This window comes from Mus caroli, chromosome 10 (assembly GCF_900094665.2).
Source record: "Mus caroli chromosome 10, CAROLI_EIJ_v1.1, whole genome shotgun sequence".
NCBI lineage: Eukaryota > Metazoa > Chordata > Mammalia > Rodentia > Muridae > Mus > Mus caroli.
In genome coordinates this window covers 39074231-39099208 of record NC_034579.1, presented here as the reverse complement: position 1 = coordinate 39099208, position 24978 = coordinate 39074231, and the positions used below count along the sequence as shown (strand labels likewise).

Below are 24978 nucleotides of genomic sequence, written 5' to 3'. Positions count from 1 at the left end.
TTTTCTGAGACAGGGTTTCTCTGTATAGCTCTGGCTGTCCTGGAACTCACTTTGTAGACCAGGCTGGCCTCGAACTCAGAAATCTGCCTGCCTCTGTATCCCAAGTACTAGGATTAAAGGCTTGTGCCACCACGCCCCAGCTGTTTCGTTCTTTTTAAATTTTAATTTCATTTACTATTTTAGGGGTGGGGCATTATTCAATAGCACAGTTAGAGGAACACTTTGTGGAGTTAGTTTTCTCCCCTTTAGGTGGGTTCCAGGGACTTGAACTCGGGTCTCCAGGTTTGTACCTTTACTCACTGAGACGTGTTACCAGCCCTTGTTTCTTTCTTGAGACATAAACCAAGATGGCTCCAAGTTTGATATGTACCAAAAGATGACCTTAAACTCCTTACCTTCCTTCCTGTACCTCCCAATTGCTAGGACTACAAGCCTGTACCATAATGTTTGACTTCAAATTTTAACTTTAAAAACTGGGTGAGCCAGGCATTTTAAAAGCTGGGTGACCCAAGAGCAATAGTGCATACTTATACATGTCAGCACTTTGGGAGAAGAGACGGGAAAATCATGAGTTCAAAGCCAGCCCTATATAGCAAGACCCTGTTTCCAAAATCCCAACAAATAACTGTAATATTAATTAGCTTACAACATCCATGTACTAACCCATTTTCTATTACTGTAACAAAATGTCTGTGGTTAACAATTCAGAAGGAGAAAAGGGTTATTTTGTCTGGAAGTCTTGGCTGCTTTGGGACCTGTGGTAAGCAGCCCCACATGGCAAGAGCCTGGCAGCCTGGGAAGAGTGTACTTACTTAATAGCCAGGAAACAAGAAACTCAGGAGATGCTCAGATCCCAACATCCCCTATGCAGCCCTTTGAGGGTGTGGCCTCAACAGCCTAAAGATCTCTCATGAGGCCCCATTTTTGAATATTTAAAGTATGTGTACCCATGAGTGCTCCAGGGCTTTATACAGGCTGAGTACATTTTACCACTGAGCTATACCTACAGCCTCTGGCTTTACCTTTTACAGCTTCCTCAAACTTCGAATACCACCAAGCTTTTAATTCATGGGCCTTTGAGAAGTATTTAAAAATCTGAACTGAAAACTGGGAGGTGGTAGTGCACGCCTTTAATCCAGGACTCAAGAGGCAGAGGCAGGTGGATGGATCTCTGTGGATTCAAGGCCAGGCTGATCTACAGAGCAAGTTCCAGGACAGCCAAGGCTACACAGAGAAACCCTGTTTTGAAAACAAATAACTGAACAAAACAAACAAAAAAGCAAATCCTGGAACTGGAGAGATAGCCCAGAAGTTAAGAGCACTGCTCTTTCAGATGACCTGCCTTTGATTTCCAGCACCCACATGGTAGCTCACAACCATCCATAACTCCAGTTCCAGGGGATCCGACATGCACTTTAGGCACAGACATACATGCACAGAGAACACACATGCACTAAGATAGATAGATAGATAGATAGATAGATAGATAGATAGATAGATAGATAATCCAAACCACACCCCCTGCCTGTTGTCCTGCTACTAAGAAGGCCTTGAGGAAGAAGGACCACTTGAGCCCAGAAATTTGCGACCAGCCAGGCCTAGGCAACACTAGCAAGCCTTTCTCTCAGCAAGCAAAGAAGGGAAACTTTAAAGAATTTTTATTTAGTAGGGCAGTCAGTGGTGAGACATAACTTTAGTCCCAGCACTCAGGAGGCAGAGAGGCAGGTGGATCTCTGTGAGTCTGAGGCCAGCCTGGTCTACAAAGGGAGATCCAAGACAGCCAAGGCTACACAGAGAAACTCTGTCTCAAAAAACAAAACAAAGCCGGGCGTGGTGACACATGCCTTTAATTACCCAGCACTTGGGAGGCAGAGGCAGGAGGATTTCTGAGTTCAAGGCCAGCCTGAGTGAGTTCCAGGACATCCAGGGCTATACAGAGAAACCCTGTCTCGAAAAACAAAACAAAACAGTTTATGCCCACCAAACCCTTCTGTTTCCTGTCATCGTCTGTTCTCCCTGGATGTTGGAGCCTATCAATCACTGCACAAACCATTCAAACACCAATCTTAGTCAAGCAGGGATGATTTATTGAATGCCACACCCCAAGAATGATTGATTAGGGACACAGATAAAACATGGAAGCGGTCTGTGGCCTTCAGTCAACATTGTATAGGGCTTTATAAGCATGAGATCTACAAACATTTGTGCCAAGTTACTTCACCAATCAGGATTTAGGGAAAGGGGATTTCCTTAGGGACATGTCTTTGTCGTACACTTATCCTGTGCCCACGGGTTGTGGTATTCAACTATGGCAGGGGAATTGCCTTGTCTAACATTCAAGTCTTAACTTGCCCGCCAGGATGGGACTTGTCTAACATTCATGTCTTAAGTTGCCAACCAGGATGTCAATTACCCAGGTACATTTCTCTTTCTGTGAAGTAAGATGTCAGTTCCCAGGGAGGTCTTGGAAGTGTAGACTTTACTGGACCCCCAGTCAAAATGGAAGTCTTATTCCAAATGGCCTCTTATACTGTGCAGGTGCCTCTCTCATGTTGGAGTCCCATCTCAGGACCAGCTTCTCAAAGCAAAGCCCATAAAAGCTCACGCACAGGTGCAGGAAGTGCTGCTGGGTGGTTGGTTCAGGTCCAAGCTTATAATGGGTAACAACAGAGAGCAGTTCTACTGACTTCTATTGTGATTGGTTTCCAAGGGCACAAAACATAACAGCATATGTAATCAATCTTGGCATTAGAAAGTTTCCTAGTAACAGCAGAAACAACATATGAGAAAGTTTCCTTATAATATCAGTAACAGTGCAAAATGGCAGGCTAGCTAGGTAACAGTTACCTAGGCCTTAACAGTCCATCCAGGCCTTACTAGTTTACCTAGGCCTTAACATTGGACATACAAAGAATCCTGTCCTTATACCACATCCCTCTGTGGGGCTGGTACCTGCCATATTTCTTGCAGAAAGCCCAGTGGGTCTTAAGAATAGTCATCATGTTCAAGGACTTTTTTTTAAAGATTTATTTATTTTTATTTATTTGAGTGCACTGTAGCTGTCTTCAGACACACCAGATGAGGGCATCAGATGGTTGTGAGCCACCATGTGGTTGCTAGGAATTGAACTTAAGACCTCTGGAAAAGAGATCAGTGCTCTTAACCACTGAGCTATCTCTCCAGTCCCTAAGAATTTGTTTTAAAACTATGTGTGTAGCCAGGCGGTGGTGGCACATGCCTTTAATCCCAGCACTCAGGAGGCTGAGGCAAGTGGATCTCTGTGAGTTCAAAGCCAGCCTGGTCTACAGAGCTAGTTCTAGGACAGCCAGGGCTACCTAGAGAAACCCTGTCCAGGAAAAACAAAACAAGCAAACTAGAACAAGACTATGTAAATATGTATGTATGCATGTATGTATGTATGTATGTACATATGTATGTAGGGGTGCAGATGAGCACAGGGCCCTTGGAGGCCAACTGGATCCCTTAGAGCTAGAGTTACAGTTGGGAGTTGCCTTATATGTGTAGCATTTCACTTCAGTCCTCTGCAAGCAAGGTATATGGTCTGAAATGCTGAGCCATGTGTGGAGTTCCTATTTATTTATTTAGTTTTGGAAGCAAGTCTCATTCCAGGCTGCCTAGAACTCTCTTTTTACTTGAGGATAGATAGCCTTGAACTTCTGACTCTCCTGCGTCTCCTTCCCAAAATCTAGGATTACAGCTCAGAGGTATGCAGCACAACACCCTAGAGCGGCAGTTAAAGTCCTGAATGGATGTGCATTGTTGGCGTGAGCATGGGTGACCAAGGACCTCACACCTCAGACCCATGGGGATGGCAATGCCTTCTCTCCATTCAAGTACAGATGCTGACAAATGGCAGACTTTTAGCTAAAGCCAGTGTGGGCAGAAACAATCAGCTGCAGCTTTCACAACCTGGATGCTGACAGGTTCTGTACCTACCAACCGCAGCTTCCTCCTCATAGATGACTGCTCCCCTGCAGGCCACCCAGCCTGCCTCCTCCTCTTTCCATGTTTCCAGTCTCCTCCAACAGAGAGCACACTCCCAGCCTTTAGCCTTGCAGCTCATGGCAATATCTAGCTTATGTAGGGCTGGGGTTCAAATCAGAGTCTTGTACATGCTAGGCACTCTACCAACTGAACCACACTGACTGATCCTGTTTTGCTTTTTGAGACAGGGTTTTTGTAGTCCAGGCTGGCTCACTCTGTAGCCTAAGCTAGCCCCAAACTCTCAGAGGCTCAACTGCCTCACCTCCCAAGTTATATAGGCATGAGTGAGTCACCATGTCCAGCTTTATTTTTAATTTATTTGCTATTTATTTATTTTTACAGTAACCCCAGAGCACACATATGCTATGCAAATACTCTACCACTGAGCTACACCTCCAGTCTTTTTTTTTTCGAGACAGGGTTTCTCTGTGTAGCCCTGACTGTTCTGGAACTCACTCTGTAGACCAGGCTGGCCTCGAACTCAGAAATCCGCCTGCCTCTGCCTCCTACTTTTTCTTTTTAATGTATATTTTAAATAAAAGCCAAGTGTGATTGCACAGGCCTACAGTAGAAGAACTCAAGAGCTGGAGGCAGGAAAACAAAAAGTCCAAGCGTATCCTTAGCTACAGAGCAAGATCAAAGTCAGTCAAGCTATAAGAGGTAATTTTGAATAGACATAAAAGAAATATTTTTTAGATTTATTTATTTATATTATGTATCTGAGTACACTGTCACTCTCTTCAGACAAACCAGAGGAGGGCATTAATCCCATTACAGGTGGTTGTGAGCCACCAAGTGGTTGCTAGGAATTGAACTCAGGACCTCTGGAAGAGCAGTCAGTGCTCTTAACTGCTGAACCATCTCTCCCGCCCAAATAAATATTTTTTAAATTACACATATAAAGGCCTTTGTATTAACTATTTTTTCTTTTTTACAGAATTACTAGTTATTATGAATAAGTGTTTTTCTACAATACCTGAAGAATTAATAAAGAAAATAAATGTGTATTCAAATATTAATTTTGCTTGTGTGTGTGTGCCTGATGCTCTCAAATGTCAAAAGAGGGGTTGGTCTCTGGAACTGGAGCTACAGATAGTTTAAGCCACCATATGTGTGCTGGGAATCAAATCCACATTCTCTGGAAGAGCAAACAGTGCTCATAGCCACTAAGCCATCTATCTCTCCTGGCCCTCTGTATGTCATCTTAAAAAGATTTCACCCTGTGAGATGGCTCAGTGGGTAAACGCACGCACTTGCTACCAGACCTGACAATGCAATTTTGATCCCTGGGCCCCACATAGTAGACTGACTCCTGCAAGCTGTCCTCTGACCTACGCACCCACAGATACCCACAGAAGTAACATTTTTTGTTTGTTTGTTTGTTTGTTTTTTGGAGATACTGTTTCTCTGTGAAAGGAGCCCTAGCTGTTCTAGACTTGCTTTTTAGACCTGGCTGGTCTCAAACCCACAGAGATCTGCCTGCCTCTGCCTCGCAAGTGCTAAAACTAAAGACATGGGCTACCATACCCTGCAATCTTTTTAATTTTTTTTTTTTAATTTTTCCCAAGTGGTGGTGAACTGGCTCAGAGGGTAAAGGCTTTTGCTGCCAAGACTAAAAGAGCTGAGTTCCCCAGGTCAAACATGATGGCAGGTGTTGACCTACAAGTAAATGCAACAGTGTATCCCTCCTGATCTCAAAAGGTCAACCGTGTAGATGTATCATTTCAGCATTTGAAACAATTTGTACTTGTGCTTTCCTCTTATACAAACACAATCAAGAAACTACTGTGTGAACTTAGGAGAAAGCGTCAGTGAAAAGGCGGGGAACAGAGCTCACAGACTTGGAAGGGAAACGTCTGAAAAAGAAGAAAATCAGGAAGGCGACTTCTCGTTTAATACAGCATAGATCCCAACAAACATTAACGCAAACATATCTAAACCTGGGCTCCGGAGGGAAGGGCACCCGCTGCTCTTCCAGATGAGCCAGATTCCATTCCCAGCTTCTGCATGGTGGCTAGCAACCACCTGTAACTCCAGTCCCAGGAGATGCAATGCCCTCTTCTGGCCTCCCTCAGCATAGAGGCACATGGTACATGCAGGCAAAGACACTCATACACATAAAATTATTTACGTTAAAAAAAACAAAAACAAAAACAAAACTTGCCGGGCGTGGTGGCGCACGCCTTTAATCCCAGCACTCGGGAGGCAGAGGCAGGCGGATTTCTGAGTTCGAGGCCAGCCTGGTCTACAAAGTGAGTTCCAGGACAGCCAGGGCTACACAGAGAAACCCTGTCTCGAAAAACAAAAAAAAAAAAAAAAAAAAAAAAAAAAAAAAAAAAAACTTTTGTGAAACTCACTGTCCTCTAGTGTCTGGGCTGTATTCCATTTGACTCCCAAGGTTTGTTTTCACTGGTTCCACTAAACTGTGTTTTTCTAGACTCCCGCCCCTGTCCAATCACTTCTGACATGGCAAGAAAACTGAACGAAAAAGGTGTGACTTAGTTCTTTGGGGAAGCGGGGGTTGGGAGGGGGGTAGGGGTGGGGTTAGGGGATTGATATATTGAGACAGGGTTTCATGTAACCCAAGCTGGTCTCAAACTTGCTATGTAGCCAAAGACAGGTCACGTGACTTACTTGATCTTTCTGCCTCCACTCCCCCAATGATAGGATCACACCCAATGTGAGGTATTTTATTCCCATTTATATTTATTTCTTTGTAGCTCAGCCTGGCCTCGAACTTTCTAGTCATATACCCAAGGAAAACCTTGAACCCCCATTCTTTCTACCTCGGTCTCCCAAGTGTTGGGATTACAGCGATACACCTACACATGAGTTGGAAGTAAACTCTTATATTCTAAATTCTGTGATGTTAAGACAGTTTTCTGGAGACAACATCTATAACTCACTAAGAAGTTCAGGGTTTTGGCTATTCGAGAGAAAGAACTTTTGCTTTCAAACCAAGTTCTTCTGGAACTGGCTGCCAAGCTCAGCGGGCCTGGGATGGGCCTCCCACGTCCCCTCTCTCCTCCCCCCCCCCGCCCCCCACCTCACTTCCCCACACCCCGACCTCAACAGCGTGGTCCTCCAAGGCGCCGCGTCCAGCAGGGGTCGCTGTGAAGGCACCACCGTGCTCGGATGCGCCTAGGGGTCCACTCTCTGCATAGGCTTGGGCGGAAGAGGCGGGGCAGGTGCGGAGGTGGCTCCCGCCTGCGGTCGGCGCGATCCGGGGAGGGACCAGCGAACTGCGCAGGTGAGTGCGCCCCTACTGGCCCGCCGGCTCAGCCCCTCGCCGGGCGCTTCGCCCTCGGTTGGCTTCTGCCCTGCGGCGCTCCGGCCGTGTCTGGGAACCCTTTCCGTTCCGCAGAGTTGGGGTTGCCTCGGGATGCCTCTCGAACCCCGGGACCGTGGGAATTGAGCTGGCCCAGGCTGTGCGTCCCCGGGCTTGGGTGCAGCTAGCTGCAGACATACTGACTCGGGGCTGGGCGGCGTGGGAGTGTCCAGTTTCCTTTGACCTTGGGGGACCTGGGGGAGGTTCGGGATGGGAGGGCTCCTGGGGAACCCGATCTTGTGTAGAAGTCCGCTTCCGACGTCCGCAGAAGGGAAGGGTTTCGTAGCTGTAGACCCAACCAACTGGAGGCCAGGCCCGGGTCTTACAGAGCAGTGACACGCTGAGGAACGTGGATCCACTCCCAGCGTAGTGCAGGTCAAGGGCAGCTTTGCCTGTGTATCCTAAACACTGCTCTTCTGCCAGTCTTAGCCTTCGTTATGGAGTCTATAGCTTTATAGAAATCTCACCCGAAACGAACCTTACGGGCTTTCTTTCCTAGTCCTCTCTAATGCAAACTGCCATCAAGGAGATTTTGTCATATGGACTCCTGCCGGGTTACTTTCCTACTAAAACTCTCTGTATCTCTCATGACGCCTGGGTCACCTCCAGACTTAGGTATATAAGACTTTTTTAAGCCAGCCTCGTATAGTGAACGATGTCCTTGAATACGTGAGCTCCTGCCTCTTTCCCAGATGCTTGAATTATAGGCTTGCAACAGCGTTCCCAGCTTCTGCAAGTTTTTAATTACCAGGCACTATTTCTGAACACGTGAGCTAAATAAAACAGGGATGAAGAAGAAGTCTGGTCTTGTGGAGTGTATGCACATGCAGACAGCATCTGGTAAATTATACAGCAGCCTGTGATTAGCTCTGGGGGTGGGGTAAGTGTGGTAAAGGGGACCGATTGGCAAGGTGGAGATTGGCAAGGTGGAGTTTCGTTGGAATAGTTGGAATGGGTAGGCCCCGCCGAGGGGATGTTTGAGTCTAGACTTGAAGGTGGGTTTCCTTGCAGATACCTAGGTGAGAGTGTTCTAGGCCTGTCTGGAACAAAGGTCCCTAGTTTGGCCAGAATGTATTCCCCAAGTTTCATGTGTTGGGAATTTGGTGCAGTACCTTTAGGAAGAGCAAGGTCATGAAGGTTCTTTCTGAAGAATGGACAGTCGGTTCAGGGACTAGTGGGTATTAAGGAAGGGAGTATGTGGCTTTGTTATGAAAACAAGCTCTCTCTGGCATGCATGCTTACACTATCTCCTTATCTTCCACCTTGTGATGCAGCAAGAAGTCCTTTCACCAAATGGCAGCTTCTAAAGTGCAGAAGGGAAGGGGAGTTTGTTTAAGGGGAGGAAGCGGGTTAGAGGCAGTTGACTTGAATTTCCCAGACTCTAGAGGCATGAGTAAAAAAAATCTCTATCCTTTATAATCACCCCAGCTCTAATTCAGTTGTAGCCATGGAAAACTCGCTAAGGATAGCCGCTTGTGTGTGAGGACCATGAAGACTAGTGTCAGTGTGGCAGGGGCTGAAGCTGACCAAGTAAGACAGACGGTTGTCATTGCTCAGGTTTTGTTTAATTTGGGATTTGTGTGAGAGGGTGTGTTGTAGCTGTCTCATTTAGGGCTGAGTGGATAACAGGCACGTAAGTCCCCTACTTTAATCAGTTTATACTTTAACTGATGCCCACTGCAAAGAGAAGCTTTTTTGACTAATTTCTGGGTGTATATGTAGAAGGCACTTTGACACCATATTTGTGTAGCAAACCAACAACAGGCTCCCCAGGATCTTCCCAGCCATGGACTTTTGGACCAGGTTTACAGTAGCACCTTTCTTAATTCTGTGAAACAGGCTCTCATTAAGTTACCCAGTCTGACCATGGCCACACTCTGGCCTAAGCAGCCATTGAACGTCACATCATCCTGCCCCACCAGGCCCAGAAGTGTTCTTTTCTTTTGAGTGCTTTGGGGGAGCTGCTTTTATAGTCTTGCCTGGTAGTTCATGCTGGCCTGAACTTTCACCATGCCAAGCCTGAGGTCGTATTCACTCCCTGAAACCCATGCCAGAAAGCCAGATGTGTGGTGTGAGTATGTAGTTCTAGTACTCTGCTGCCAAGATGAGAGACAGAGACAAGAGAATTAGCCTAGGGTACACAATATGGTGAAAACAAAAGGCCTTGACTCAAAAGAGTCCCGCTCCTGAGAGGTGCCCTCCGCCCTCCACATGCAATGCTGTGGTGTGCTTGCACCCTGACTTATATACACCATGTATACAAACAACAGTAATTGACGTGAGTAATCCAGGAAGCCGGACGTGGTGGCGCACGCCTTTAATCCCAGCACTCGGGAGGCAGAGGCAGGCGGATTTCTGAGTTCGAGGCCAGCCTGGTCTACAGAGTGAGTTCCAGGATAGCCAGGGCTATACAGAGAAACCCTGTCTCGGAAAAAAAAAAAAAGAAACTGTCCAGGAGTGGACACCTGTAGTCTCCAGTCACCAGCACTTGGGAGGCAGAAGAGTTTCAAGGCAGCCTAGAGAATTTGAGCTACCTGAGACCCTGTCTCAAAGCGAGGCAGTGGAAAGTCACAAGAAGCGGGACGTGGCGTGACATGCTTGTAATCCCAAGGTGTGGGAGCCCCGGGGAGGGGGGCTGTGAACTGAAGGACAACAGGGCTGTATAACAAGACCTTGCCTTGAAAAGAAAGAAAGGAAAGCCACTAGGTTCTGTTTTGAGTCACCAGACAGATAGACAGATGATGTTACGTTAACTAAAATGAAGAAGGTTCCAGGTTCAGCAGGTCTGACATGACCTGCTTTAGTTCTGGGTTTGGCGGTTTGGCCATGTCAGACACTTAGTTAGACATTGTGTCTGTAGGCCTCAGCTTACAGCCATACCTGCAGCTATGATTTATTACATTGTGGGTTTATGATGCAAAGTAAGGAAAAAGGAGAGACGTGGGCAAAAAGAAGGAAGCCAGGCCTGGTGTTATCTACAAGTCTGCCTTGGGATCACGCAGGAAGCGTGGAATTCCTCCACAGCAACTTAGGGCAGGCTTCCAGGAAAAAGCTAAGTGCTCAGTGTGAAGCAGATCACAGTCCCAGTATAGGGAGTCACTTAAGTTTGGAGAACGTGGGGAAGTCTGCTGAAGTCCAGTTCCACAGTCACTAGTCAGCACAGGGTTGGCAGCAGGCCTTACTACAAACAGCCGTCACGGGTCCTCTGTACTGACTCTGCTCAGGTGGACAAGGGTAGTAATCCATACCTCTAAACCCAGTACAAGAGGCCAAGGCAGGAGGAGCAGAAGTTCAGGAATAGCCTTTGCTAGCATGGTGAGTTTAAAGCAGCCTAGAATACATGAAACCTTACCTCAAAAGGGAGGCGTGGGGGTGTGAAGGCAAAGGACATATTGGCGCTACCAGAATCTGGAAAGTGACAAATGTTAAGGATGGCAGAAGAGCTGGGACAGGAGGCCACACCGAAGGAAAAGAAATCGTGTGTGTGTGTGTGAGTGAGAGAGACAGAGAGAGAGAGATGGAAGCTAGGTGAGGTTGTTGGAACTGTCACTCCATCACTGTCTACCTCATTGCCTCGAGACTGGTCTCTCACTGAACCTGAAGCTTGCCATCATCGCTAGGCTGGATAGCGGGCTGGTTAGCGAGCTCTCCCAATGTCTGTGTTTCCCAAAAGGTGGATCATAGGCATACACAGCTGTGCTCAGCCTATTAAATGGGAGTGGGTTCTTGTGTGCACAGCAAGCACCATTAGTTAGCACTGAGTTGTCTCCCTGGCCCTAGTTTGTTCTGTGTACCGTGTGAGATGGGCTCACCTGTATGTCTCCATACCTGACCTGGAACTTGCTGTGAGATCGGCCTGGCCTCAGACTAACAGTGCTCCTGTCTTGACTCCTAAGAGCTGAGATTACTGGCACTTTGCCTTCTGCCCCAGTTGGGTTTGTTTTTTTTTTTTTTTTTTAAGTTGTTTTGGATTGTTTGTTTGTCTGTTTTATGTTTGGATCTCATACTGACCTTGAACTCCTAGCCAGGCGTGGTGGCTCACGCCTTTAATCCCAGCACTCCGGAGGCAGAGGCAGGCGGATTTCTGAGTTCGAGGCCAGCCTGGTCTACAAAGTGAGCTCAAGGACAGCCAGGGCTACACAGAGAAACCCTGTCTTGAAAAACAAACAAAACAAAACAAAACAGACCTTGAACTCCTGAGCCTTTATTCCCAAAGTGCTGAAAACGCATACATACCTCAAGCAGCATTCTGTTCTTCAGATGAGTGGAGCGGCCCAGCATTCCCTCTTTGATTTAAGAGCAGCTCAGCAATCTGTGCCGTCACATTTTCAGAATCTTCACTCCACACTCAGGGCTCTCCCAACCAGCTCGGGATTCTCCTGGGCCTCCCTTGGGGCCTGTTCTCTGCTGGCATCTACAAATGGTCACCATCTCTGGCAAAAACCAGACTGATGCCTTCCTTCCATCTTACGGTTTTTATACATTTCTATCTAGCCTCCCATTGTTTGGGATGTTTGCCTGCTGGCAGCTGAGGGAGAGGGAGTGAGTCACTAATAAAGGTAACAGTTGGCTTTGAAACCTTTGTGAGATGTCACACATACACACACACACACACGAACATGAGTTAAGGTGGTATCTTCAGCTAGGTTTCCTAGTACAGGTAAATACTCCTCTGCCTGTGGGGCTGGAGAGATGGCTCAATGAATAAGACCACTGGCTGCTCTTTCAGAGGATTCAGTTCAATTCCCAGTACCTACATGTGGTTCACAGTAATTCCAGGAACAATCACTTGTGGCCTTTATGGGCACTTCATATACACGGAGCACAGATACACATGTGTACACAGGGCACAGATACACATGAAGACAGCACCCACACAAGTAAAATCAAAGTGAACAAATCTTTAAAAATGCGGCCAATGATGGATACAGAAAGAAACACATCCAGATATCCCTGAAAGGAAAGAGCTGTGTGCTGTAGAGTAGGGGCTTTTAACACTTATTCCTTTATGTAGTGCTTGTACTTGTGTGAGTGTAGAGGACAGTTTGCAAGGGTCACCTCTCTCCTTCTACCACATGGTCCTGGTGATTGAACTTTGGCTGTCAGGCCAGGTTGGTGACAGTATCCTTAACTGCTGTGCCTCTCACATGAACTGTAGCATCTCGAGCTCCTGCTGTGCCGGCACAGAAAATACACTGCTTCCATATCCTTTTATTTTACATTGCTAGGACCAAATAGGGCCATGTACATGTTAGGCAAATAGTCCACAACTGGGCTACATTCCCAGCGTAGACATATGCTATTTTCTTTCTTTATTCTAAGCCTACAAAGTTAAAAATCTTTTTTGGGTGGGTCTCTATTAAATGGGAATGCATTGGACTATCGTTTTTTGCCAGACATGGCACCTGTGCCTGTAGTCGTAGTACTTTGAAGCTGAGGCAAAAGGATCACTCGTCATCTGAGACAAGTGTGGACTATGAGTGAGTTCCAGAGCAGCCAGCGCTTCAGGAGGAGACCCTGTCTCAAAAGCCAAAACCAGGGGCTGGGAATAGATGGTTCAGTGGTCAAGAACACTTGTTGAGGGACAGGTGTGGTAGCACACACCTTTAATCTTAGCATTTGGGAGGCAGAGGCAGGCAGATCTTTGAGCTCAAGGCCAACCTGGTCTACTAGATTAGTTCTGGGATAGCCAGAGCTACAGGGAGAAATCCTGTCTCAGAAAACCAAAACAACAAAAAGAGCACTCATTGCTCCTACAGAGTCTCAGTCTATTCCCAGCTCCCACAGGATGGCTCACAGTCATCTTGGTTCCAGTTCCAAGCTGTAACAACTTCCTGGCTGCCACAGGTACCAGGCATGCAGTGGTGCACAGACACACATGCAGCCAAAACAGATGGATAAATAAAGTAATATATAGTATATATTTTTTCTTTTTTATCTTTTTAATTTTATTTTTATCCAAAAACCAAAAACAAACAAACAACCATGAGCCCTGAAATCCTGGTCATTTAGGATTTAGTTGGGGTTCTAAGGCTTGTGGGATCAGAGCCAAGCCTGTGCTGTTTGCTTATTCTAAAGATTAACCAAAAGTTAGGAGGAGTGGCTCCCTGTGTGTTTTCTGTGAGCCACACAGACGTTGTTATCAGCCTTGTAATGAATGGAAACTAGGAAGGAAAATCATGAGGCTCATTATCAAAGAATTTATAAAGGAAGTGAGTCTCAGACCCCAAATACGAGGAGGATGCCGACCAGCTGGTCAGGTTTTATGTGTGTATTATTTAAGCTTATGAAATCTTTTATCTTATTAGCAAATCATGGTCTTTAGAACCATCTTGGCCTGATGTGCTCCCACAAGCCTTTCATCCTAGCCCTCAAGAGGCAGAGGTAGGATCTCTGAATTTGAGGCCAACCTGACTTATGTAGTAAGTTCCAGGACAGCCAGGGCTAAGTAGAGAGGCCCTGTCTCAGATAGATAGATAGATAGATAGATAGATAGATAGATAGATANCAGGACAGCCAGGGCTAAGTAGAGAGGCCCTGTCTCAGATAGATAGATAGATAGATAGATAGATAGATAGATAGATAGATAGATAGATAGATAGATAGATAGATAGATAGATAGATGAGGGAGGGAAGGAAGGAAGGAAGGAAAAAGAAATAAAGAGAGTGAGTAAGCCATTTATATTGTGATTATTCTAGGAGGCCTGCCACCGCTGTATTAAGATGGTTTCTGTCGCATTTATAGTGACTAGGATTTGATTTCTCTCTGGGGTGTCCAGAAATGACTGTCTGCCTGGTTTGTGGGCTCCATTCCCTCCCCCCCGCCCTGTAGAGTTCTCCTAAGGAGTGGAAGGAGATGCGAGCCATGGACAAGCAGAGCTGTCTCTTCTGCTCCCTTGTGCTGCTCTGACTTCTCAGGATCTGGGTGGAAATAAGGTTGGGAGAGTCACTGTCTGTGGATTTTATGAACTCCTTTGTTTGTTTGTCTGTCTGTCTGTGTTCTTGTTTTTCCAGACAGGATTCCTTTGTGTAGCCCTGGCTGGCCTGGAATTTGCCTATAGGTCAAGCAGGCCTGGAACTCGGAGAGCCTCCTGCCTCTGCATCCCAAGGGATGAGAAGTGTGCGCCACCATGTCCAGCCTTTTTTTGTTTTTATTTTTATTTTTTTAAACAAACCATTAGTACCTACTGTTAATATTTTTCAGTTGTGATCAGTACCCAGAGCTCTGTGCGGTGAGGAAGAAAAACTAAACCAGTGTTTTGCGTAGGTTTTCTGCCTCACTGGACCCCTGAGACGGTCCTACGAGCAAGCAGGTTGATCGCAGCTAGGAAGATCCCTGTAGTGTGCTTGGCTCTCGGCCTGAGTGGACTGACCCAGCCCTGCACGGGAGGTGGAGATGCAGTGCTAGCTATGTAGTGTGTGAGGTGTGTTCACGCCTGTGTGCTAAGCACCGACCACACTGTGATAATGCGCCACTGTTTTCCTTCGCAGGTCCTGAGCAGCATGGCTGTGCCTGGTGTCAGACTGCTCACAGGTGCTCTAAGGAAGCCAGATGCCTGGACCAGACTCTGGGGTGTGATTCAGGGGACATCATCACACAAACTTTGTGCTTCCCGGAACCGATACTTGTATTTTTCCAGTACCAAGTTAAACACATCAAATTATAAAACACTTTTCCGCAACATCTTCTCTCTGCGACTCCCAGAGCTTTTAGTATCTCCAGAATGTTATTTTCCATTTTCTATACGACTCAAAAGCAATATAAACTCCAAAAAGTCTACGAAAAAGACCCTGCAAAAAGAGGCAGACGAAGAGGACTCCGACGAGGAGAGCAGTTACCCCGAGAGGAGCGAGCAGGAGGAGGAGCTTGAGAGTGAGCCTGGTGTGGTGAAGGACTACAAAGACCTAGAAAAGGTGGTGCAGTCTTTCCGGTACGACGTCATCCTGAAGACGGGCCTTGACGTGGGGAGAAAGTGAGTATGATTCATGTCACCAGGAACCAGCTGTCTGCCGGGTGGGATGCCACGTGCCAGTCACTTGGTGTCCTCTGTCATGGGGAGTAATAACCATAGATGTGAAAGGACTTTACAGGTGACCTATTCCAGTTTTCTCTTTTTTCTCCACAGTGCTGGGGATCGAACCCAGAGACTTGTACGTGGTAGGCGAGCGTTTTACCACTGAACCATGCCTCTATCCCTAGTGATAACCTCTTAAAGAGAAAGCATACATAGCTACAGAAAATCACTAGGATTTCCCATATACTGCAGCATGAGAAAGTACATCCCAGAATCAACCAGATGAATAGGAGGTGATGGTTAAGAACACGGGTCATGGGGCTGTCACGTTAGCTCAGTGGGTAGGCGTACCTGTCGGCAGGTCTGACAGCCCGAGTTCAATTCCTGGGGTTCACAGAGGATAATGAAAGAACTGACTCACACAGTTGTCACAGATACATGTGCCAGGGCAGATGTGGACCCACAGTCACACACACACACTAAACCAGAATGCAGTTTCTGGGCCATTGAGGTGGCTTGCATATAGACATGCCGACTTGACTCTGATTCCTGATCCCAGAAAGGAGCAGGAGAGAGCTGGTCTCTGAGGTTGTCCTCTGGCCTGCACAGACTCACTATGACTGTACATTCTCAAAATGCACACAAAGGACTGCAGTCCGACCTAAAGCTCTGGGCCATGCCTGCAGTTGGCATATGTGGGGCTAGGTCAGGAGACAGTTAGAAGCCAACCTGAACTACATATTGAGAGGCTGTCTAAGGAAACAGAGAGTGGGTTCTTGGACCAAAAGACTGTTGTTTTGGGCTCCTAGTAAGCGGCCTTCTGTACATACTGGAATGTCTCTGCTGTGATTAGGACTGAGAGGGCTACTTTAGACGGTAACGGCCAGGTTCCTTTTTAAAATGTATCAAATGTCCATGTGTGATAGGCAAGATGTGCAGACTCTATCGTGTGGACTCAAGACTGCGTTGTGAAGTTGGTTCTGTCCTTGCACCTTTGTGGGTTCCACCTCCAACCCCCACCCCTTTTACCCTTTAAAGTCACATTATCACTCTATAGCCCATGCTGGCCTACAACTCACTGAAATCCTCCTGCTTCAGCCTACTAAGTACTGGGATGCAGGTATAAGCAGGTAGGATTAAGGTCTGTGTCCAGCACTGTGCCTAGGCCTAGCGTGCAGTAGGCCGTTGTGCGTGGATTTGAGCTGTGACAAACACCGTGTCACATGCAGCGCCTGCACAGGGGTGGGAGGGTGGATGTTAAAGTTCCTTTAGTGCGGCCATTCTCTCTGCTGGGTGCTGCTAGTGACCAAAGTGTGCGTTCACTCTCTGTTCTCTGTCATTGATGGCGAGAGCCAAGGTAAGAGCAAATTGAAGATCTCCGTATGTAGTTTGTATCTTTTGTGGCATCATTAATTGTGTCCTTTACTGTTTAAATCCACAGAACATATAAGACTGTAGGCCCTGCTTTGAGCATCCTGATCAGGGTTGCTGGTTGCTGCCTGGTATCTGGCTAACTAACTCCTCTAGGGCCTGAATGCTGGCTGCTCCCTTTATTAAGCAGAGCCAGGTGTCAGTCATCTGGAGTCAGGTCACCAGGGGGTTAAATTCAGAGGTGAATGGCTGTCCGATTGGAATTACTCCGCCCTGGGAGCACACAGGCAGTTCCATACGTGTGGTGCCTAGTTTTGCACTCTTGAGTGCCAAGCAGGTAGCTGAGGGGCAGGAAACCCCCTTTCATTCTGACCGTTGTGACTCATGAGCTACTGCCTTGCAGTTGCTTCTAAACCACCATAAAACCCCATGCAGCAGCCACCTGCCTGAGAAGCAGCGAGCCCTTTCAGAATCACAAGTACCCTGTGGCCTCCTGTTAGATGCGTGTCAGTGATGGCCACTTTCACTTCGTGACTTTCGGCCAAGCGCAGGGTGCTGTGGGGACTCACTGAGCAGACACTAACAGCAGCTGCTTTTCTCAAAGCTGTGTGATCATTGAGTGATTTCAATTTTAAGTGTTTTTTTTTTTTTTTTTTTCTTTTTAATAGCAAAGTAGAAGATGCATTCTACAAAGGTGAACTCAGACTGAATGGGGAGAAGTTGTGGAAGAAAAGCAGAACGGTGAGCCACTCCGCCGCCATGACAGCCCCACGGCCCTGTCTGTTACTCTGCTACTCAGTGCTGTCCCTGTGACTCCCTGGGGGCCCTGGTGCCTTCTCTGAGGTCCTCTGAGTCCTGGTCATGCTGGTGGGAACCACCTACAGGCCACTGCCTCTTCTCGGCCATTGAGACCTGAGAAGAATTTGGAATCAGCCACCCTCAGGACTGCGGCCATCCTTACTCAGACATCTAGGTATTAACGTTAGCCCCATGGAATCATGGCAAGTAGATGACACAGGAAAGGTTGACCGAGCAGGGTCACCTGAGCAGGGGTGTCACTCTGGTCACTTCAGCAGAGGCTCTCCTTGGAGCTCTGCTTTCTGACAGGCAGTTGGCAAAAAAGATGCCCCTCATTTCCCAACAAGTTTGTATTAGCACTACTAATTGAAAGACATGGAGCCAGGGTGGTTACGCCTTGTCACCCCAGCACTGAGTGGAAGGCTGAGGCCAGAATGTGGGTCCCAGGTCAGCCAGGGCTGCACAGTGAGACCGTGTTTCAAAAAATAAACCACACAAAACCCCCAACTGATAAAAGGAGGTACTTCCAACATTTGCTGTGTAACATGTCTGTCTGTCTGTCTGCCTGCCTGTCTGTCTGTATCTTTCTGTTTCTCTCTCACACACACACAGATACAAACATACACACATTCGTTTAAAAGTAAAATTCTGTTAAACAGTGTTCTTAGTGCACATATGTAAAGCCGCACGTGGGAAATGGAGAAATGGGGATCAGGAGTTCTAGGTCAGCCTGGGCTACCTGAGACGCTGTCTACACACACACACACACACACACACACAGGAAGGCAGAGTCAGGAAGACTGCCACAGATTCAGCCAGCCAAATCTGCTCATCTCATCTAGTTCCAGGCTAGCTAAGACTATATCTTAACAAACAAAAATAATAATAATTTATTCATATGTTCAATATGCTCCATATATTTTGAATTAAATATTACTCATTTATCTTAAAAAAGGTTATTATGGGATATATTAAGCTTTCAAATGTATTAAGCTTTCTTTGTGTTTGAGTGTCTTGCTTGTGTGCGCGTGCAGTTCCTGTGGAAGTCAGAAGACCCCCTGGCACTGGAGTTGCAGGTAGTTGGTTGTGAGCCGCAGTGATTTCTGGGAACCACACCAGGGTCCTCTGCAATAGCAACAGGCAGCTGGCCAGAAGATGCTCTTAACTGCTAAGCCACCTCTCCAGCTGTAGTCATTTTCTTCATGCCTTTTATATTTTGAATTTTATTTTTTTAAATTTATTTTATGTATATAAATGCCTGCAAGTATGTATGTGCATAATTATGCCTGCTGCCCACAGAGACCACAAGAGGGTTCCAAGTCTCCCAGAGCTGGAGTTGAGGATGGTTGTGAGCCACTGTGGGAGTGCTGCACCAAGGCCAAGTCTGCTGCCGCACCAACTCTCCAGCTCTCCTCTAGTAATTTCCTTCATGCCTTTTATTTTCCAGCTTAAAAAAATATATTTAGGGCTGGTGAGATGGCTCAGTGGGTAAGAGCACCCGACTGCTCTTCTGAAGGTCTGGAGTTCAAATCCCAGCAACCACATGGTGGCTCACAACCATCCGTAACTAGATCTGACTCCCTCTTCTGGAGTGTCTGAAGACAGCTACAGTGTACTTACATATAATAAATAAATAAATAAATCTTTAAAAAAAAAATATATATATATATATATATTTAGTTGGGGAGTGTAGGACATGCATGTCACGGCATAGATGTAGGTGGAGGTTAGAGAGCAGTGTGAAGCAGTGGCTTCTTTCCCCCCAACCCTCCATGTTGGTTTCAGGGACAGAACTCGGTCGTCAGGCATTGATGCAGGTGCTGGGCCTGGCTGCCTCACCCTCCCTCTGAGATATAGATAATGAGGTTTTTGTGTATTTGAGACAGGGTCTCACTATGTAGACGAGGCTGCCCTGAACTCAGAGATATCTGCTTGCCTTTGCCCCGCGGATGTTCTACCATGGTCTTTAACCATGAGATTATCACTTAACAAAACTCAATAAGGAAAATGTAAGAAAGCTTTAATTATAAGTTTGAAAGTGGGGCTAGGGACGCAGTGCCTGCCGAGCATGTGAACGAAGCCCCAGGTTCAAGCATCCGGCAGGTAGAAGGGTCAGAGAAATTCAAGGGCATCCCTGCTACCGAGTGAATCTGAGGCCAGCCTGAGATGCGTGACACCTGTCTGGGGATAGAGGGTGGCTTAAAACCTATGGCCCTTGCTTGGAAGCATAACCCATTAGCACTGAGGGGTAATGAGGAGGCAGACAGTTTTGAAGGGTGGTTTTTATTCTCCTTTCATGTTCCGAAGGCCTGTTAGGGCAGGATCTGAGCTATCTGGAGTTGCCACGGGGTGTGGAACAGGAAGTGTATCTGTCTTGTGTGCATCGGTGACCATTGAGACTTTGAGTGCCTGCTCCTGGGGATCATGCTGTCCATTGTTGCTGCCTGTGTGGACACAAGGGGACGGCCTCCATTCTTGTCTCACCTGTTTGTTGAGGCCAGGGAGCTCTGATAACCTAGGTTGGCAGGTGCAGGATGACCCGGCAGCCATTGTTCAGTGAGCTGCACAAAAGCCGCTGCTCCAGATGGGCCTTCTCCACCCTTCTCTATCGCTTCCTGGGCTGTGGCTGGGCTGCAGTACCTCTGGATGCCCTCCTGGCTGGACTCATTTGCAAACTCCTTAAGCCCGTTTTTCTTCCCCTGCTATGAGGTATTGTTAGCTGCAGCCTAATTGCTCTGCTCCTCCTGCCTTGGGTGTTCTGTTGCCTCAGCCGCTTTCCAGATTCCTCCTGAGGGTCAGCAAAGGCAGAGGCCGGCATTAACCCTCACACGCTGCCTTGTTACTAAGAAGCCTGGTGGCCATAGAAACTGCCTAAGCGGAGATTTGAAATGTAGATATTTGAAACAGCCCCTAACCCCAGCCAGTTTTGTTTTGTGTCTGAGAGGACCAGTCCTTGGATGGGACTAAATAAAGCATGCCTGCTTCCCTAGCCTGCTACGAGGAGCCAGAGCCTGGCCTCAGGCCCTGAGGTCCAGCTTGTCTGGCTGCAGCTCAATCCCTCTGTTCCCCGCCTGCCACTGAGCAAAGCTTTTGTGTGTTCTGCAGACTAGGCGGAGTCCAGAGTGCGTGGTGCTGTTTAACTCTGCTCTGACATGGTGGCTTGAGAAGCCAAAGCATGGGGACTCACTCACGCACCCTGCCTTAAACTCCCCTCCCAGGAGCCGGCTGCACTAAGAGGAAACATTGTCTGAGCCCTAGAAGGAAGAAATGTCATCACTTTTTTCCCTTCCCCTTTTAAAAACATTTTTATTAGCACATATTAATTATTCATAATAACATTTCATTTTTCATGCATGTGTACAATATGTTTTGATTGTATTCACCGCTCCATTAATCTCTCTTGGGCCTCACACCCCTGACTTCCTTCCTTTCCCCTTTATACTCTTGGAGTTTCTACTCCTTCCTCTTCCCCCTCCTCTTCCTCCTTTCCTGTCTCCTTCAACTTTTTTTTTTCTGTAATATGATCTCACTAAAAACTTGCAGCAATCCTCCTGCCTCCGCAGGGTTTATAGGCATGAGGAACCATATCCAGCCTAAGTAACTGGGTTGGTGAGATGGCTCAGCAGACATCGGTGCTTGCTGCCAAGCCTCGTAACTAAAGTCCTTTCCCTGAGCCCATGTGGTTGAAGGCGAGAACAGCTCCATAGAGGTAGATTTCAACTTCCACACAGTGTGTCCCACACCCCAAAATAAATGGTTTCGAAATTTTTAAGTTAGGGGCTCAAGATGGCTCAGCAACTAAAAGTGCTTGCTGCTCTTGTAGAGGTCCCAGGTTCGATTCCCAGTACCACATGGTGCCTGTACTGCAATTCCAAGAGATCCATTCTACCTGAGACCTTCAGGGGAACCAGGCGTGCACATGGCGCCTAGCCATCCACACAGGCAGATGCCCACACACAAATGCATCTAAAAGACGGAAGTGACTGTGAATGAAATGTACCAGTTTCTAAGTTGTGCATGATCGCTTATGGGAGGGGAGGCTTGGTTTCTTGTTTGTCTTATCATACTCATTTTAAAATCTTTAAATAACTTATTTTATGTGAATGGGTGTTTTGCCCACATGTATGTCTGTGCACCATGTGCACAGCAAGGCACAAGCACAGTGATCACTGTTAATCACTGAGCAATCCCTTCAGACCCTTCAACAGAATCAGCAGCCCACATATGAGATGCTTTAGTCAATAGAAGCCGGGTGGGGGCTCGGGGGGGGGGGGGCACCATGCTCTTTCTGGCTTATATTTTGGCAGAAACACCAGCATGTAGCCAGGCTGTTTTGAGCACCTCCTGAGTTCCTGGCCAGATTCTCTAATGAGCTGAATGAACCAGGTATCTGCCAGGTGTTGCCATGCGTCCAACACGGACCGAGTCCTTGCAGAGGGCCTGGTGGTAACATGGCTCTCCAGGGTGACAAGCTTTAGCAGCAAGTCCTCTGGTAAGGTTAGTTTGGCCTCAGCTCCTGGAGCCAACTAGCCTCTTGTGTGCTGTCCACCTCTGTGGTATGAAGCTGGTCTCTCTCCATGAGTCTCTCTCATGAGGCAGCCAGCACTTAAAAGTTGTGGCTCGACTTTAAATGCTCCACAGCCAACCATGGTGACTGATGTCTATGAAACTGTCCCATCCCATTTTAGGGCATCCTGGCTAAAACTCAGCGCTGCCTCCTTCCTGGTGCATCCAGTGTTGTCTTTTGCGCATTTTTGCTAAGGCTGTGCCCTACTTTTCAGTGTTTCCCCAGTGTTGCCCAGACAGACAGGTTTGTCCCAGTGCTCCCTCAGTTACCTGACTGACTGATGACCTTCTCAGCCTAGATCCTCAGTAGGCCAGGCGTGGATGTCAGACGGAAGCCACTGTTGCCTGCTGTCTGGCCCCTGTGCTTGAGGCCCCCTCCTGTATGCCTTCCCAGCCATGCAGTTCAGAACTAGGGTGACAGCCTCAAAAGAGTTGGACTGTCTCCCTTGCTCTTCCAATGTGACAGTCACCACATTAAAGCAAAGCAGGGCTGTTTGAATTGGCCTAAGTTTCCCAAAATGGATAAAGGTTGTCTCCCTGTGTCCTCAGGTGAAGGTGGGAGATACCTTGGATCTCATCACTGGAGAGAACAAAGAGACAGGAACAGAGGTGGTGATGCGAATCCTCCTGAAAAAGGTCTATGAAGAGAAGACTGAGAACGACAAGCACCGGGTGGTGTTGCGCCGATGGAAGAGCTTAAAGCTGCCTAAAAAGACTTTGTCCAAATAAACATCACCTCTCCCACAGGCTGCCTCCTAATTGTCAGGGGGTGGAGGAGCATAAAAAGAGGACGGTTTTACTAAAATAAAAGTTCTCCTGTCATTTGTGAGGTCAGTGGAGCGCTCTGTGGAAGCCGGGGTCTGTGGGTTCCCTCGGCGCTGGCCTGTGCTCCCTTAGACCTGGCATTCTGAGAGCCCCCTTGCTGTGTGCAGAGACAGACTCTGGAGGAGCCCAGGCCAGAAAGGGCATTACAGCTTGTCTGACATTTCCCACATTAACTACCTCAGGAGTCACCTTAAAGTACATTGGCCTTGTTTCTTTGTGGGTTTTGTTTTATTGTTGATTTTTGTTGTGTTTTTTGTTAGATGGTGTGTCTTAGGGTTTTATTGCTGTGAAGAGACACCATGACCACCGCAACTCTTATAAAGGAAAACATTTCATTGGGGCTGGCTTACAGTTTCAGAGATTTAGTCTATTATTGCCATGGCAGGAAACATGGTGGCACGTAGGCAGACATGGTGCTGAAGAAGCTAAGAGTTCTGCATCTCAATCTGAAGGCAGCAGACAAGAGACTTTCTGGGCCACTTTTGTGAGCACATGAAATCTTAAGTCTGCCCCCACAGTGACATGCTTCCTCCAACAAGGCCACACCTAATAGTGCTACTCCCTATGACCAAGCATTCAAACAGAGGAGTCTATCTGTGGTGGCTATACCTATTCAAACCAACACACAGGGTCTCACTGGGTAGCCCTGGCTAGCCTCAAAACCACCTTCCTCTGGCTCCTGAGTACGGGTTAAAGACAGACAGGCACCGTCACGTCTGATAGCTCAGGCTGGCCTTTAGTTGCTCCTGCCTGTAACTGTCAAGAGTGAGGATTATAGAATAGATATGTAACACCATTCCTGGCTCCGTAAGTGTTCCTTTAAATATTTCCCTGGTGTAGGGGCTGTGTTTCAGGTATCTTGTGGCCAAAGCCGGCAGAATCATGATTGCCCTTCAGATCGCAAGATAAGCTCTGGGTGAACCTTTTACCAGTTGTCTCGGTGAACACTTGTGTTGGTTCTCTTGGTTTGTCTTCTGTTGTCCGGAAGGAGTAGAATTGACCCCCTAATTCTAACTGTGCTACTTAGAATCCATTTGGAATGCTTTCTTTTAGGGCTGCTAGATAAATCAAGAGAGCCAGAGGCTGGCGCAGTGGCCTTCAAGCTAAGATATGGTTTTACATTTTATGTTCAGAGCTCTGGCTGCTCTTTTGAAGGACTCCGATTCAATTCCCAGCACCTGCACGGTGGCTCACCACTGTAACTCCAGTCCTACCTAGGGGATTTGATGTCCTAGCCTTTGTGAGTATCAGGCATGTATGTGGTTCACAGACATACATGCAGAGAAAACACCCATATATGTAAAGTGCAATTTCTTAAAGTTCTTTTATATATCTGTATTGTGTTTGTACACATATGTATATATACACACACAGGTAAGACTGTTTCTATGACCCGCAAAACATACACTGTTTAGTATCTAACACTTTTACTGAAAATGTTTAACTCCTGGCTCAAGAGAATAAACAATTTAGTGTGAGGCAGCAGTAGGAAATACACAGGGTCTTATCAGGATAGACTGACTCGTGTTCTAACCCTCCAAGAGTGTTACACGAAGAACTAAGTCTACATGAAGCAGAGTAGAGCCAAGCACACATGCACACTACACAGTATATGTGGTGTATACACTCAGGTCCGTCTGTGACTTCCCAGGAGCCAAGCCTTAGCACCTGGAAGGAATGGTTCCAAGAGGAAACTCATGGCCCTGTCCCCCTGTGAGACTGCTTGTCCTGGGTGGGCTCTTGTTTGCCGTCCATAACTTCTGAGAGCTGAGTCTGGGAGTGAAGCTTCTGGAACTCAAAGGGGTTAAGTTGGGGCCCAGGAGTCTGAAGCTTTTTCACCACTTTGGTTTGGAGAGCCCAGGAAAGTTTATCTTCCTTGGAAACTTTCACTCTCCAGAGCCAGAAAGATGCCTCAATGGGAAAAGACATTTGCCAGCCAATGACGTAAGCCTGGTGACCTGTGTGTGTTCAACCTGAGACATGGTAGAAGGAGAGAACTCCCCAAATTTGTCCTCAGGCCACCACACACATTCGATGGTACAACACCAATTATCAAGGTTTTTTTTTTTT

General features: G+C 47.1%; 1 protein-coding gene across 3 annotated transcripts; it reads left to right on the top strand.

Annotated features, from left to right (window-relative positions):
- The first annotated feature begins 7182 nt into the window (after window positions 1–7182).
- On the top strand, window positions 7183–22905 carry C10H6orf203 (chromosome 10 C6orf203 homolog). Of its 3 annotated transcripts, none has more exons than XM_021174809.2 (4): window positions 7183–7255; window positions 14825–15306; window positions 17388–17460; window positions 22633–22905. In XM_021174809.2, the coding sequence occupies exons 2-4, from the start codon at window positions 14837–14839 to the stop codon at window positions 22810–22812; spliced, it is 723 nt and encodes a 240-aa protein (XP_021030468.1). In that variant the 5' UTR covers window positions 7183–7255; window positions 14825–14836; the 3' UTR covers window positions 22813–22905. The 3 variants fall into 3 exon arrangements, with proteins under 3 accessions (XP_021030468.1, XP_029338847.1, XP_029338846.1); XM_029482987.1 differs by lacking the exon at window positions 7183–7255 and adding an exon at window positions 7281–7433; XM_029482986.1 differs by lacking the exon at window positions 7183–7255 and adding an exon at window positions 7577–8173.
- The last annotated feature ends 2073 nt before the right edge of the window (window positions 22906–24978 follow it).